Genomic DNA, 16,164 nt, shown 5'->3' on the forward strand with positions numbered 1-16,164 from the left:
TTCCGTTAAGACAGGTGTCCGTTTTATACAGGTTTCCGTTAAGGCAGGTTTGACTGTATAAAAAAAAATATCACGGTAGCTGAGGCCAACGAATAGGCTACTTAAACGAAGTAAGCCCTCAATATGATCTAAGGCGGAGTACAGGCGGAGTACAAGTTGAACAAGTCTAAGGCGACTTAGGCCAAGGGGTGGTACAAAATGTGATTTATATACACTGTCGACAAGTAAACGGTTATTGAAGATTACCTACAACTCAAGCAAGATCCTTGTCACACCACTGACTAATTTCCGAGTTGATTGATGTCTTTTGAGGACCAAGAAACAGCCGTGTTGACAAAGGCTGACGCCAAGGGGACGGGGAAAGATAAGCTCTCCAACTTTTCACTTCTCAGAACTCTTCGGGCATTCCCGCATTGTCACGTGACATTGTTTTTATTCTTCTCCCTCCGGCTTCATCAAGATGGCTACTCCGCCAATGGAGTATTTGAATACGATGTGGCAATACGTTCCTCAAGGGCATGAAAAGCCCCTAAAGCAAGCCGTATACAACACTGTGGCGAATATATTTATCCTTATAGCTGCTGCAGTACTGGTTGCTGTGTATTTTATCCTTTCTCCCTTTATTCGACCTCTGTACTGGGCTGTGCTATGTGGCACCTTTCTGTATCCATTCAAACGAAGCCTGACGAATGTCCTGAGGAACTGGCTGAGAAGTCTCCAGTCATCAGGAACGCCTTTTGCTTTAGGAGCTGTGGCGTTGCCATTTCAAGTTGCAAACAACATGACTGAGTCTTTGACTAACGGCATATGGGAAAACGTGAAACTCTTAGTTGGTGTTTTCGTAGGCCTGCCACTGATTTATCTCCTCTATCATTTCGCCCCTCTTCGTAATTTATTTTTTGCGGTTCAGTCCATCTTGAGCTTTCTGTATGACTTCCTTGGATACTTCAGTTCTCTTTGGGTAAGTTTATTGGTCACAAGTAAAGGGTCTTGCCTTGTTTTTTTTTAAAATTTGGCTGGTTCCAAAAATTTTGTAGAATGGCTATCATTACTATCAACTATCATGATCATCATCACTTGGGGAGGAATTCCGCTATGAGCGACCAAAGATTAAGACTCGTACGGCACGGTAGAATAGAGGGTTAGAGTTCGGGGTAGGGGTTGGGTCATGGTCATTTACTTAATAAAACCCCTTCATGTAAGGCTAAATTGATATTGAGGGGGCGAAAGTGGAGGAAAGGACGATCCATTGCGTACAACCTGCCTTTACGCTCCGCTAGTTTTGAACGCTTAAAAAATTAAATTGGGTGTTATGTTGACCTCTTTAGCTTTTATGTCATTTAAACATTTATTATAAATAACAGGGACTATAATATTTTTGTTTAGAGGGGCTTTTTTTATTATAATAGAGGATTATTTTAGAAACATTGTCAGATAATACACTCTCCTCTAAGTAAAAGACGAGAGAATGAGACCGAACAGCGACTCAGCTGACATAGGGCGGGATCGTTACTGATTTATCAACAGACGTTTGTAGTTTTAGTGGCAATGAATTACTTGGAACAAGCAATGTGAGGCATTGTGGTGAAATCAGGCGCTCGTCTCAAAATGATGAAATCGAAGAAACAGCCATTTTTCCTCAAGTTTGGCAATTTTCTTTTTCCAATTTTTGTTTTTTGGCTCATCACATTGTATGTCCTTATATAAAAACATATTTTTGTATGAATTTTACTGGAAAATATTGATTAATGGTATCCAAATTTTCAGTTTTCAAGGACAAAACTATAGAACTTACCAAACTTTTACAGCCATTTATTTCTTCGCTAATTTTACCTCTCTGAAACTATGCTACCCCCGCCTCCTTCACTGGCAAATACCTTGACTTTTATTCAAGATAGATGGGTATTTTTTCCATAGAAAGTGAGGCAAATGAATAAGCTTTCAGATGATACCAATAACTCCACTTGACGAAAAAATTGACGATCGCCTGATTCCACTGCGTCGTGACACAATTTATGCTTTCTAGGCTCTATCTTGATTCTAAGTACTTACTTGATGATACAAAAATTTGTGCACCATTATTGCTTATTAAATTTTATATTAAGGCTTTATTTAATGAGATGAAAATATCCATCCACTTCTATCATTTAAACAACAACTTTTGAAACTTACTCAATACAATTATAATTTATTTATCTTAATTACTATTACACAGGTGTGGACTCTCTTCATCTCATACTTCCTGGTGATCGTTTTCTTGTGGACGCCTGAGTCTCAGAAGTGGTTGCATTACCTGACTGTTCCCATCTGGACAGCTCTGCTCCTTCACATCGCCAATGTGGCTGGCTTTTTCCGAGTGCCACTTCTTATCCTTATGGTGATCATCATGGTTGTTGGCTTTGTGGTGGAGATGGGCCAAGCCAAGCAGCAGGGTAAAAGTTTTTGTTTGCATTTTAATTAAGTTTCCTGATAATCATGACATGACATGGGTCTCAATACTCCGCTATTTAGCGGATTTCCGCTACGGCCATGTCCTCCGCTAAACTCTGCTACAGCGAAAGCGGGTCAATCAGAAAGAGAGTTGCTGGGAGCAGAGTGACTGCCAGGCCTCGGGAATTACCCGGGAATTTGATTTAAAAAATCGCCGAGACGCGGGAAAATACATAAAAGATCTCGAATATTATTTGAAAACCAAATCCGATTATAACGTCTTTAAGTTCATTTTTTGCCGGTCGCGATTGTGATGTTAATTCAACTTTTCCCGGTCTGAGAGTACGTTTCACGCGAACAGGCGGCTATGGCGGCAAGCGGAATTGTATGTGACACCGAGGCTCGACCGGAAAATCAAGATCTCAGAAATTTGTCTGTAAAAGTCTGAATACGCAACATTTGTAACATGCAGGTTCTGCATTACAAACGTGGTGTTGCCATGAAAATAATGTTCGTCACTGTGCTGTCACTTGTGGGGGGGGGGGGAGAAAAAGAAAACGTTATACAAACGTCTTGTCGGGCTCATCATTGTGACCGGTCAATGAACCTGCGCGCGTTCTGAGCGCTGTGAAGTACAGGACTCTGGAATGGGGGAAAGATTATTGATTTTTTTTTTAAAGATACACTCGGGGATGGGGGGAGGGCTGGACGCAACACCAGATGACAAAAGAAGAAAAGAAATTGGAAGCAAATTTTAATATTTAGAATTTTGATTACTACTACAGCTCTCTGCAAAGTAAAGTGCGCGTTTGTGCATGCCTTGTGTATAATCGGGATCCGTCATAACTACTTGTAAGCGTGTTAATGAACTTAGGGCAGGGGCCTCAGTGTTCGCGTTTCATTGGAAGGGTGACAGTAAATTATATCTCTATATTTTAGTTTTTTGTTCCAGATTCGCAAATTTTCAGTGTCACTGTATCTTGCCCTCCCACAGTTCTTACACCCCTCACACTGAATAGGTTTACTTGAGCTATTCAAGTTATTACATGTACTCTACTTTGAGTTTGAGCATTAATTTTGTCTTTCACGTATATTATATGAATCATTACACCCAGACTGGTTCATGACAGTCGATATTCTGGTTCTAGGCCTTTTCCCAGGCTCAAAACAAGATTTATTTTTATAGTTTATATAGACGAATATGATGAAGGTAAAATATAAATAAGTCGCACAAGACCACAGTGCGCCTCCACTTTCTGTACGTAATCAAGATTGTAAATATTTGGTAAGTGACTCTAACTTGAAATTATCTTCCAAACCCTCAAACTGGTATGAAATAACCTTCCTTTGATAAATTGATGGTTTTTATTTCAACATTCTATGGTCCAACAGTATAATAATAGTGGGTGTCTCGCGAAAATGGGCTTCTGTCGCGATCACGCGGAAAGTTCCTCCTTTTTAAAAATTCCGAGTTGAGACCCATGCATGATTATATAATGTTCCAGTAGATGCAGTGAAGGATGTGTCGAAGGTAGAGTTTTTGGTCCCCTGTCAGGAAACAGGGTTGAGTGAAAGAAATAAACCCTGATATATAATATATGTGTAACTTTAACACAACTTCACGAGACCAGAACATTTGTTTATTTAAAAAGATTTGTGTTAACAGAAGTTTCAATACATCGAGAATGAAAAAGGGAAGGGATTAGAAGTTCTTAAATGTGGTCAGGAATTTTGTGTTTTAAGACTTCCTATAATTAAACAAAGTCGACTGCATCTCTGGAAAGTAGAGAAAACAAGAGACCCTACTAAGATGAACCAAACTTGTGAATGATCGCCTGGTTTACAGATTTCTTCTAAAATTTTGAAAATAGCGAAATCAAGTAGAGTGCAAAAAAAAACCCAGTGTATTGTAGTCACTGGGATGTGTCCTCGGATACACACAGTAATCCCAGGTAAAAAATAGGGAGATGCACACTTGTATAGTGACCAGAAATGGTATGTGGATTGTCAATGTTCCTATTGTCTAAGCCCTAAGTTCAAAGTTGTCATGCTAAAAGCTTATAGACATTTAATTGGTTTATAATGATGCCCTGTGCATATATACAATTAATATAATATATATATTAGATATGATATATGTTGCTAACCAAATGGTAGAATTCAATATTGGCATCGATGTTCAGTGTTTGACTTACTTTAATCTGTCACTTTTACCCTTTTGGATGTCGCAGGCAGTGTTTGAAAATCCATAATTAGCTAATTTGTATAAAATGTCATTTTAAGTTCAAAGCTTTTAAGTTATATTTAGCATTTTATGTGAACCCACTGAGTAGAATTCCTCATCATTATTCATAATATATTGATTTTTCTTCCCTTGCTGTGTCTAGCTGGTGACTCACAGATGAAGTCATCATCCTCTTTCTACTCAACCTTTTGCTCTGTTTTGGGATTTCCCACTGACTCAGCCAGTGAAGGTGAAGATTCATCACAGGTAATTATTCTGAATGACTGCAAGAGTTACTACTTTTGTCTTGGGTTTTTTTTTCCATGCGTTGCTTGGCTGCAAATCTGTGCACTTGAGTAAAGTTTATATAACAACTATTTTTAAACAGAGTGAGTGGTTTGTTTGAGGGTGCCATCTGTAGGTCCTACTTTTGTTTCTCTCTCTGTTATATATATTATGTATATTATATATATATATATATATATATATATATATATATAGAGAGAGAGAGAGAGAGAGAGAGAGAGAGAGAGAGAGAGAGATATATATATATATATATATATATATAGATATGTATGTCTAACTTGGTTTATCCCAGAACCAAACAACCGTTATTTTGTCAGTGTGCTTCTCCTTACTCAAACAGTAAAAGATGACTGACTGTTTGTGTTGTGCAGTGCAGCTAAACTTACAAGTCTTCATACTTGGGCACACACTATCAGTCCAGATGTTCCAGCAGCTTCCCCCCCCCCCCCCCCAGGGCAGCGCCCCTGACTTAAGTGTCTTTTAAGCCATTCCCAAAGGGGGGGGGGGGTATTGACATGTTTTTATGCTCAGTAGAATTGTAAATGGGCTGATTTATCAATATCATGCTCATACTGTGCCGGAATACCATAGGGGGGACTGCTGCTTTTTCTTTCCTCATCCTTACTATCATCATTTTTCCTCTACTTCTTTTGTATGTTTATCACTCTCTTGTGAACTGATATTTCCGGGGTGCCTTGATAGTTGAAGCAGACCTTGTGCTGTTGAGGTCAGAGAGATGAGCAGAGTAAGCCTGATTCCTCATTTGAACTTCTCTGTTGACTTCCACCCCTTGGCACTCGTATGACCTTATGCAGTTGCGAGGGCCAAAAAAACCTTACTAAAACAAACAAACAAACAAGATGTGGTGTAGTGGATAGGCGCTTAGTCATCATATGCAAGATACCTGAGTTTGATATCCAAGTGCGAAAAATTATCGAGTATCTTAGTCTCTCTACATTTGAAAGGTTGTATCCTCTCAACCTGGGTTCTTTGTCAAAGTCCACCTCCTAAATAATCTAAATTCTCTCAGTGGGGGCAGGGCGTAAAAACTCTTTCTGAACATTTTTTTAAAAAAAACGTCCTGACCTTTTTGTGTATTCCAAACAATACGTGACTGGTTGCTCCGTGAAGGTCACCGTTTGTTCTGATGCAGGAACCAAGCTCATTTTTATATGAATCCGTGAAATCATGAGAATGTCACATGTGGGTTCAATTGTTGGACAAAGAAAAAAGTTTTGAATTTTGGAATTGTTTTTTTAACTCTTTAATGACCCTGTCCATAGTGGCCACATTTCTTTTATGTTCACTTTTCTCTGTGATCTTGAGGGTCCATTATGGACAGGTTCGACAGGATATAAGATGATGAACTGTACAAAAGAACTTGCTTCAGACTAGGAGGGTGAAAAACTCACACAGAAGTGAAGAGTTGTATTGTTATTCAGAAGCACTTACAGTGGAGTCCGCTGAAGCCAAACACAGTTAATTCGAAAAGAGTGATAAAAGGTACCGAAAGAAAATAAAATCCATAATTTTAAAATTCAGTATTTGAGCAATCTCAGGAAATCAAAAACATAGCTGAACCAAAGAAAGTCTGGCTGTCCCGCAGATTTTAATTTTTAAGCGGACTCCTTTGCACGTGAAAATGTCAAATGTTGCGTAAAATGTTCCGTCGAGTTCTCCTTTTGTCTGTTCCTGACTGAGGAACCAGGAGCTGTGGTGTAAGGGTTGGACTCTTCTCCTCCTATACAGAGGACATGGGTTCAATAGGGAGCTTTTTTTTGTTAAACGAGTACCTCCATCTGTCTGCAGGTGGAGATTTTATCCCTTTCGGCCTGGGTTGACAGTGATGGGTAGAGATAAAGAATCTTGCATCTTCAACAATCTAAATTGTGTCAAAGGGGCAGTAAAACACTTACAATATACAGTATTGAAGCAGCCTGCTTCCTAAACAGTCCACACTTTGTCAATAGGGGCGTGAAACATTTAAAATTACTTTTTTTTTTCCAGGCTGCAGAAGCCCCATCGGATGCCCCTCAGTCGGCCACGTTGGAGGAAAGTCCAATTGTCCGCCCGCCACCTTCGGAAGTCCGCAAACCTGGGAGTCTGAGTCTAGACACGGAGAGAACACCAGTATCCACACAACAGGTGAGATATTGTGTAGCAATATGCCAAAATGAGTCATATCATGGCTGCAGGACTCTATAACTAACCCAGAAAATCTGAGGCATGCCGGGCTCAAGCCTTAAGGAAATAGATACATCGCGCTTATAGGTGAAGTTTTTACTATTTATAAATGAAATAATAAAAGACAAGTTATAGTTAATGAATATACGACATCAATAGAAAATCTACAAATTGGACCCTAAAATTTTTTGACACTATCTCCATTTATGGAATGCGAGAAGTAACTCATTTTGTCAGGACGCCTCATAAATGCTTTTTGGGTTGGATTTTTTCCTCCTGAATTCTGACTGACATCACATAACACATCCTTTTAATAACTTTCAGCGAGATAAATCTCTCCAGATAATCACAACAACATTTGTTTAGTTGTTTAGTTTCATTATGCAACAACCTGGCTGCTAGGGTTAAATAAAATTTGTTTGCATAGTTTTTGGGTTAGCTGATCTTATCACAAAGGTGATAATAATATGCTTTCATCTGCAGTCCATTCCATTACAGAAGAATAAAAAGACTCCAGCTCCACACCGGAACAAGATTGAAAAGGGGTCTGGTTTACTGCCTAGTAATTGTATTGAAAAAATGTAGGTACATGAACATGAGTGTGGTTTTATTATCTTGTGACTGTGTAGAGAAAAATTAATGTTTATAGAAACATAAATATAAAGTTTGGTTTCACTATCTTGTAATTGTGGAGAAAGATAATTATATAGAAACATGAATAAGAATGTGGTATTCTTCTCTTGTAACTTCAGAAAAAGCCTGAGAGACCGGGAGATGGGGAGCAGGGAGACGGAGCTGAGGAGCCGGCCCCGGGGCCTGTGACCAACCAGTACTTCATGGCTGTCATCTGGGGTCATGTGATTGTCCGCATCTGGATGCACGCCTGGCTGATCCTGTTGCTGTTCCTGCTGCCCGTTCTCCACTATGCGGGGAAAAAGATCAGTGAGTTTATCAAATAGAGATCATGCCTCTTTTCCCCAATTGCTTGACAGAATTTTGGCTTGTGTTTGTGGCTTTAGGGGACCTTGTCGGAAGCTGCTGAAAGTTATTATGTGATATTGTTATAATAAATGTAAAATTTAGTTTGTATTGAAAATTAAGTTTTTAAAAAAACTTTTAATGATAAGAAAAAGAACTTCAAAATTTATTGGATGTAAATTGACTTCAGCAGTGGTGTTTGTATACTTTTTCTATCATTGTCTTCACAAAGAGGTGTAGTGTACTTGGAAATTGTCCTCTAGGGTTGTGCTGACATGAATGAAATATCTTGCTTACTCTGATGAGTGAGTTAATCTTTTATTTTTCCCCAAATCTTTTGGGTGTTATCATTTTCTTATTTTGAAGTTTTGTGTGTCCATCTTTTTCATTATTCAATTTTTTTTACAGTTAATTCTTACATAATCCATTTTTTTATTGGGGGGGGGGGGGGGGGGGGAGGGATTTTGTTTTTTATTACATTCCTTTTTTTGTTGTTGTTGTGAGTTTACCTTTTATTTGATCCCAATTTTTTTTTTTTGCGAGTTATTCATCTTTTTCACCTTTTCCCAAATTTTTGTGAGTTCATTTTAAAAGTTTTTTGGGGGGGTTTTATGTATCTTATTTTCTTGGTAAGTTCATAGTTTTTGTTAATCCAATTTTTTAGGAGGTAAATTAATGGGGGGTTTTCATGTAATCTTCTCCTCAGTTCAACAGTTCAGCTCGGGGGGTATGTTCCACGAGAAGGCTGAGAGCACAAAGAGCTCGGCTCGTCAATGGCTGGATTCTCGCAAAGACCTTCTCATGCCTCGAGGTCTAAGGGGTTTGGGCCGACTCGCCCTCAAGGGAGATCAGAAGGTAAATTTGTCTGTCTTGTTCCTTTTAGCTGAGTGCCATAGTGAAGTGAATAGAATTTATGGTAATTACATGTGAGGCATCGTGGTGAAATCAGGCGCTCGCCAAATTAATGATATCCAAGAAATCGCCATTTTTCGGCCAGTTTGGACTTTTTTTTCTTCTAATTTTTGTGTTTTGGCTCAACACCTTGTATGTCCATTCCAGAAGACTTCTATGTGTGGATTTTATGGAAAAACATTGATTAAAGACACCAAAATTATATTTTGCAGTTTCCTAGGACACTTAAGCTATGGAAGTCACCAAACTTTGGTGGCCATTTTCTCGCTAATTTTACTTCTGAAACCAACTGACCCCACCCCCTTTAATGGCAAATATCTCGACTTCTTTTCAAGATAAATGGATATATTTTTCATCAAAAGCGAGACAAATGAATGACCTTTAGGACGATGTAAATAACTCCGTATGCCAAAAATTTGACGAGCGCCTGGTTCCACTGCGTCGTGACACAATGTTAAATTTATCTCCTGTAAGGATGGTGCTTGATGCTAATAGTCCTATATACACATTGTGCATTCTGTAAAGTTTGTCTGGTTCTGTTAACTTTGTCTATTCTGATAGCTTTTGCAGTGTACTTTGTTAACTTTGTCAATTTTGATAGCTTTAGTTGTATATTTTGCTATTTATCTATTCTGTTAGCTTTTGTTGTTTAGTTTACTAACTTTTGTCTATTCCTTCAGCTTTGTAGTGCATTTTGTTGATTTTGTTTATTTTGCTAACTTTGTTTTTTCTATCCTGTTTACCTTGCGTATTCTGTTGCAGATGATTTCAGTTTTGGAGCAAGGCCTGGACAATGCCACGAGCATTCTCTTCATCCTCATGCTGCTGGTTGGGACTTTTCTGTTCACCATCATCGGTGCCGTGCAGGTGAGCGCTGGGCTCCTCATACATTTTCCCACCCTTTTAAACTGGCTACTACTTCGGTTGGAAGGAATAATTGGTTGGATATGATATGATATCCCTTTAAACATGGGTTTGTTTGTTTGTTTGTTTTTATTATGCTATTTGGGACTTATTTCTTTGTTTTCTTTGTTAAGACATTATTTTTTTTTAAGGTTCAGTGGAACCTGTTGTATTGGCCCATCTGTGTTAGACAACCATGTGTACAAACAGCCCCCTCCCACTTCCCTTTTGGCATTTTATATATTAAGATGACACTGTAGAATCTGCCTTCCTGTTTAAGACAACCACTTTTCTCCCTGACGATGGGGGGGGGGGGGGCTGTATTTGACAATTTAAACTGGTACGCTATTTTTCTTTTTAGATTGGGTGCCCGTTATTACATTGTGTTCCATTTCAGTTTTCCTCTGAATAATATTGATTTGAAGACTTGTTTGTTTCATGCGGTACCCAAATTAAGCTACATTTGACTAGCGTGCAACTGGTGCCTGTGGTGTAATAGTTAAGCTCTTTGCCACTGTGTGCTGAAGGTGTGACTTCGATTCCAGTGTGGGGAGATATTTTTGGTCTAGTATCTCTTCTCTGCTGGGATGTAGTATTTCATTCAGCACGAGTTGACCTTGACAGGCTGGGTGGAAGCACCCAATCTCCTAAATTATGTAAATTGCATAAATCAGGGTGTATTACAGTGGTAGTTCCTTTTACAACTTTCATGTACTATTTTTGTGATTTTTGTGTCAGAGATATTTTACCTAATGAACTTCATTCATTCTTTTTGAAGATTTATTCACTCATTCATTCACTTGTAAATTTCTTATCCGCCTTCATTTGTTCATTCTTTTATTTGTCTATGTAAATTCATTTGTTTGTTTTGTTGTTTGCCTCATTTTGTTTTTATGGGTGTGGATTTTTTAAAATGCATTTTTTAAAAATAATTTATTTGTTTATCCATTCTTTCATTTTTATCAGATCCAGAAAGAGAGCATGTACATGGTGACCTCTGCCCAGAACATTTTGAACAATACTGTCAACTCTGACATGGCACAGTGAGTTTTGGGGGGGGGTTTTCTTTTCATTTTGACAGCACTTTAATTTTAGGGCCAATTTTTTCACTTGATGTAGTGATTGTATGATTGTTATTTTCACAGTGGAAGAAATCTTGAAAGCTTATTAGTTTTTAAGTTGTTGCTTCAAATAATATTATTTTTTTCTCCAAGAGATTTGCAGAGTATTTTTTATGATCTCATGATTTTTGTTGTGGCAGAAGAGAACAGTTTTTGGTGGATTTCTGTGAGAGAGAGGAGGGGCGAATATATTCAAGTGTAGCAGCACAGTATTCTTCTTCTGATTTGCAAGTTGATGATTTTGGTGCAAATGGTGTAGTCCATCACTGCGGACCTGCGGTGCTGATGATGGGTAAGAGTCACCATGTGACTGGGTATTACAAATTATTGTTGATAGCAGCTGTGTTTAGTAATTGAATTATCTTTTTCTGTTTTGGGAGTGAGGGTTTGCAACTCTTCTTTATCTTTCCTGTGGGTCACATGCTCTGCTTTCAGAATGACCTGTTTGTTTCCTGTAAGGCCTTTATTGCAAGAACCCCCCTTCCCCTTCAGTTTGGTCATTGGTCATTATAAAGGTCTAGTTGTGTTTAAGAGATGTACTACTTCAGAATGGCCAGAATTAGCTGTAAAACAAAGAGCCTGTCAATGAGGTGTGTCAGATTCTCCACACAAGAAAAACCCTGCTGAACAAAAGGTAAAGTAGAGAAGTACAATATTTTGGTCATATAAAACACCACCAGACCATTGTGAATTAGGTGTTCGAAGGAAAGATGTGGGGCAGGAGAGCTAGGGGAAGACAAAGAGTAACATGAACAGACAACGTTAAGACACAGACTGGCCTGGGTATGGCAGAATGTGGAACCGCAGCTGAGGGCTGTGAGCACTGGAGGGTCCTTACAAGTCGAGGGTTTTTTTATTGTTTATTTCTCAGGTGTCTTTGCAAGTGTAAATTCCACACTAATAAGTCCATGAAAATCAATGCTTGCATCATGCATTGTTTTGAAGGAAAATTATTGGTTTTTATTGTTTGTTTGTTGTTTTTGATCAGGTGGATGCCAGGAGCGGATGAGATGCGCAGCACGATGGATGAGGTTCTGCACAAGACTCATGAGTATGGGAGAAACTTCATTGCATCCAAGGTACTCTATGGCGGATCATCATCATTACCTTTTACGCCTTGAATCAGGATAAAGGCCAAAGTCAAATACTTCTGAGTTTCTCTCTCTTGGGATAGCCTCTTTTTTCCCATGTCTTTCCTCTTTTCTGTACCTTCTGTCAACTGGAGCTTTCTGGGAGACGACAAGACCTAATCATCTTTAGTTGCTTCATATGCCATGCAGTATTATTGCAGGAGTTATTCTTTACTCCCGTTAGTAAAACCATGAAGACCCCCTCCCCCCCAACAGGGCTGAAACGGCAGATGTCAGAGGGCATTTGCAGTAATTTTTAAAAAAACTGCTGTGCTTTTTGTTGACGTATGACATAAAATAGTGATTTTTGCCATTTTTAATGGCATGAATTCAGGTCATTCATATTATGTTAAAAGAGTCATTACTGCATTGGAACACGTACCATTAGTCGACTCAAATAGCAATTTAAAATAATTATGAACAATTAAATTGGCAATCTTTCCCTCTCTCTCTCTTTCTCTTTCACCTGCCCCCCCCCCCCCCCCTTCTATCCCGGACAGGGACACACACAAACACACACACACACACACACACTCTCACACACACACACACTCACTCTTGCTATTTGATTTATTTCCAGGTCAAAGAGTTTGTGGACGGAAGCGAAGAGGAACAGGACAATCTGGTGAACCAGGTCCTGGAGGTGTGGGACACTGTCTACGAATCCATGCTGTCCTCGGAGGACAAGACCTCAGATCAAGTGGTCAGTTCAGTGGGCAATTTTTGAGGTGTTTTGGGTGGTCATTCGTCTTGTTGAGGAATCCAATAAGATATTTTTGACGAAGATGTTGGATATAAAGAGTAGAAACTGTGATTGTTGCAAAGGATGAGTCGATCGTTTTTTACTCTGCTGTTGGTGATATTTCCATAAAAAATTGTGAAAAGCTGTAGCTTTACAGAGTGATGTGTGTTGAGGCAGGGAGTAGAATTGAGGATTATTCCAATGGATGAGTCAACCTTGTAGTTAAGGAATGAAAAAAATGTCCATATCAACACTGTCTGGCGACTATAAAAAGTCAGGACTATTATTTTTTTGGGAGTGATGTGTGTGAAGTACATGGAGAAGAAAGGACGATTGCTCAGGAAGATGTGTCACATCTTTTGTAAGCTTACACAGTCTTGTCTGGACATGATGAATCTGGGTTGTTAATGGAAAGGATTTGTGCTGAGTGGTATGTCAGATATTGAGGGCAAAAAAAGACTTGTTACACTCTGTAGTTGCTAATTTACTTTACTTTGATTATTCACAAATTATGAAGGGAAAATGTTTTTGTTTTTTTCTTTTTAGTTCACTGTATATTGTGTTAGCTAGTTTACTTTTGTTGTTGCTATTTAAAGATAAAATTTTTTAAAGAAAAATGTTTTGCTTTGCCATACATTGTATTTGCTTATTTTCTTTGTCATCAACTCTGCCAGAACAAAACGTCCAAGGTGGATCCGGTGACCTCCAACATGGACAACCTGTGGCAGATGTTGAGCCAGGGCAGCGGAATGTTCCAGATCAGCAACATCGTGGAGTTTGTCAAGGAAAACCTCGGCATGTTCATGTCGGTCAGTGGCTCCAGCCTATCTCACTGCTAACCTGTCTCTTTGTGCGGCCTCATCATAGACAATTTTCCAAAAACTTTTATTCAAAATTTATCCTTCCTCAAAGTTGTTCTCTCACATCCTAACCCCCCCTTCCATTTCAGTTTTCCTCTGAATAATATTGATTTGAAGACTTGTTTGTTTCATGCGGTACCCAAATTAAGCTACATTTGACTAGCGTGCAACTGGTGCCTGTGGTGTAATAGTTAAGCTCTTTGCCACTGTGTGCTGAAGGTGTGACTTCGATTCCAGTGTGGGGAGATATTTTTGGTCTAGTATCTCTTCTCTGCTGGGATGTAGTATTTCATTCAGCACGAGTTGACCTTGACAGGCTGGGTGGAAGCACCCAATCTCCTAAATTATGTAAATTGCATAAATCAGGGTGTATTACAGTGGTAGTTCCTTTTACAACTTTCATGTACTATTTTTGTGATTTTTGTGTCAGAGATATTTTACCTAATGAACTTCATTCATTCTTTTTGAAGATTTATTCACTCATTCATTCACTTGTAAATTTCTTATCCGCCTTCATTTGTTCATTCTTTTATTTGTCTATGTAAATTCATTTGTTTGTTTTGTTGTTTGCCTCATTTTGTTTTTATGGGTGTGGATTTTTTAAAATGCATTTTTTAAAAATAATTTATTTGTTTATCCATTCTTTCATTTTTATCAGATCCAGAAAGAGAGCATGTACATGGTGACCTCTGCCCAGAACATTTTGAACAATACTGTCAACTCTGACATGGCACAGTGAGTTTTGGGGGGGGGTTTTCTTTTCATTTTGACAGCACTTTAATTTTAGGGCCAATTTTTTCACTTGATGTAGTGATTGTATGATTGTTATTTTCACAGTGGAAGAAATCTTGAAAGCTTATTAGTTTTTAAGTTGTTGCTTCAAATAATATTATTTTTTTCTCCAAGAGATTTGCAGAGTATTTTTTATGATCTCATGATTTTTGTTGTGGCAGAAGAGAACAGTTTTTGGTGGATTTCTGTGAGAGAGAGGAGGGGCGAATATATTCAAGTGTAGCAGCACAGTATTCTTCTTCTGATTTGCAAGTTGATGATTTTGGTGCAAATGGTGTAGTCCATCACTGCGGACCTGCGGTGCTGATGATGGGTAAGAGTCACCATGTGACTGGGTATTACAAATTATTGTTGATAGCAGCTGTGTTTAGTAATTGAATTATCTTTTTCTGTTTTGGGAGTGAGGGTTTGCAACTCTTCTTTATCTTTCCTGTGGGTCACATGCTCTGCTTTCAGAATGACCTGTTTGTTTCCTGTAAGGCCTTTATTGCAAGAACCCCCCTTCCCCTTCAGTTTGGTCATTGGTCATTATAAAGGTCTAGTTGTGTTTAAGAGATGTCCTACTTCAGAATGGCCAGAATTAGCTGTAAAACAAAGAGCCTGTCAATGAGGTGTGTCAGATTCTCCACACAAGAAAAACCCTGCTGAACAAAAGGTAAAGTAGAGAAGTACAATATTTTGGTCATATAAAACACCACCAGACCATTGTGAATTAGGTGTTCGAAGGAAAGATGTGGGGCAGGAGAGCTAGGGGAAGACAAAGAGTAACATGAACAGACAACGTTAAGACACAGACTGGCCTGGGTATGGCAGAATGTGGAACCGCAGCTGAGGGCTGTGAGCACTGGAGGGTCCTTACAAGTCGAGGGTTTTTTTATTGTTTATTTCTCAGGTGTCTTTGCAAGTGTAAATTCCACACTAATAAGTCCATGAAAATCAATGCTTGCATCATGCATTGTTTTGAAGGAAAATTATTGGTTTTTATTGTTTGTTTGTTGTTTTTGATCAGGTGGATGCCAGGAGCGGATGAGATGCGCAGCACGATGGATGAGGTTCTGCACAAGACTCATGAGTATGGGAGAAACTTCATTGCATCCAAGGTACTCTATGGCGGATCATCATCATTACCTTTTACGCCTTGAATCAGGATAAAGGCCAAAGTCAAATACTTCTGAGTTTCTCTCTCTTGGGATAGCCTCTTTTTTCCCATGTCTTTCCTCTTTTCTGTACCTTCTGTCAACTGGAGCTTTCTGGGAGACGACAAGACCTAATCATCTTTAGTTGCTTCATATGCCATGCAGTATTATTGCAGGAGTTATTCTTTACTCCCGTTAGTAAAACCATGAAGACCCCCTCCCCCCCAACAGGGCTGAAACGGCAGATGTCAGAGGGCATTTGCAGTAATTTTTAAAAAAACTGCTGTGCTTTTTGTTGACGTATGACATAAAATAGTGATTTTTGCCATTTTTAATGGCATGAATTCAGGTCATTCATATTATGTTAAAAGAGTCATTACTGCATTGGAACACGTACCATTAGTCGACTCAAATAGCAATTTAAAATAATTATGAACAATTAAATT

The 16,164-nt window shown here is 38.8% G+C and overlaps 2 protein-coding genes across 3 annotated transcripts in view; one reads left to right on the top strand and one right to left on the bottom strand.

Annotated features, from left to right (window-relative positions):
• The window catches only part of LOC101847598, a 9,507-nt gene extending 9,102 nt beyond the window's left edge, over positions 1-405 (bottom strand). Inside the window, exon 1 of one of the 2 annotated variants that reach the window (XM_005103768.3) lies at positions 251-405. The gene's annotated coding sequence lies outside the window, so the exon portion shown is untranslated. Of the gene's footprint in view, positions 1-246 lie in introns of both variants that reach the window. The other variant, XM_005103769.3, reaches the window with a different exon arrangement.
• Positions 406-423: 18 nt separating this feature from the next.
• LOC101853802 (transmembrane protein 245) overlaps positions 424-16,164 on the top strand; it is a gene marked incomplete in the record, with an annotated part of 36,032 nt that continues 20,291 nt past the window's right edge. The window contains 11 exon segments of the mRNA XM_013085602.2: positions 424-961; positions 2,216-2,432; positions 4,818-4,921; positions 6,968-7,105; positions 7,897-8,086; positions 8,829-8,977; positions 9,797-9,901; positions 10,904-10,980; positions 12,047-12,137; positions 12,769-12,891; positions 13,605-13,739. Coding sequence (XP_012941056.2) covers positions 461-961; positions 2,216-2,432; positions 4,818-4,921; positions 6,968-7,105; positions 7,897-8,086; positions 8,829-8,977; positions 9,797-9,901; positions 10,904-10,980; positions 12,047-12,137; positions 12,769-12,891; positions 13,605-13,739 — 1,830 coding nt within the window.

Source organism: Aplysia californica, unplaced genomic scaffold (assembly GCF_000002075.1).
Source record: "Aplysia californica isolate F4 #8 unplaced genomic scaffold, AplCal3.0 scaffold00389, whole genome shotgun sequence".
Lineage (NCBI taxonomy): Eukaryota > Metazoa > Mollusca > Gastropoda > Aplysiida > Aplysiidae > Aplysia > Aplysia californica.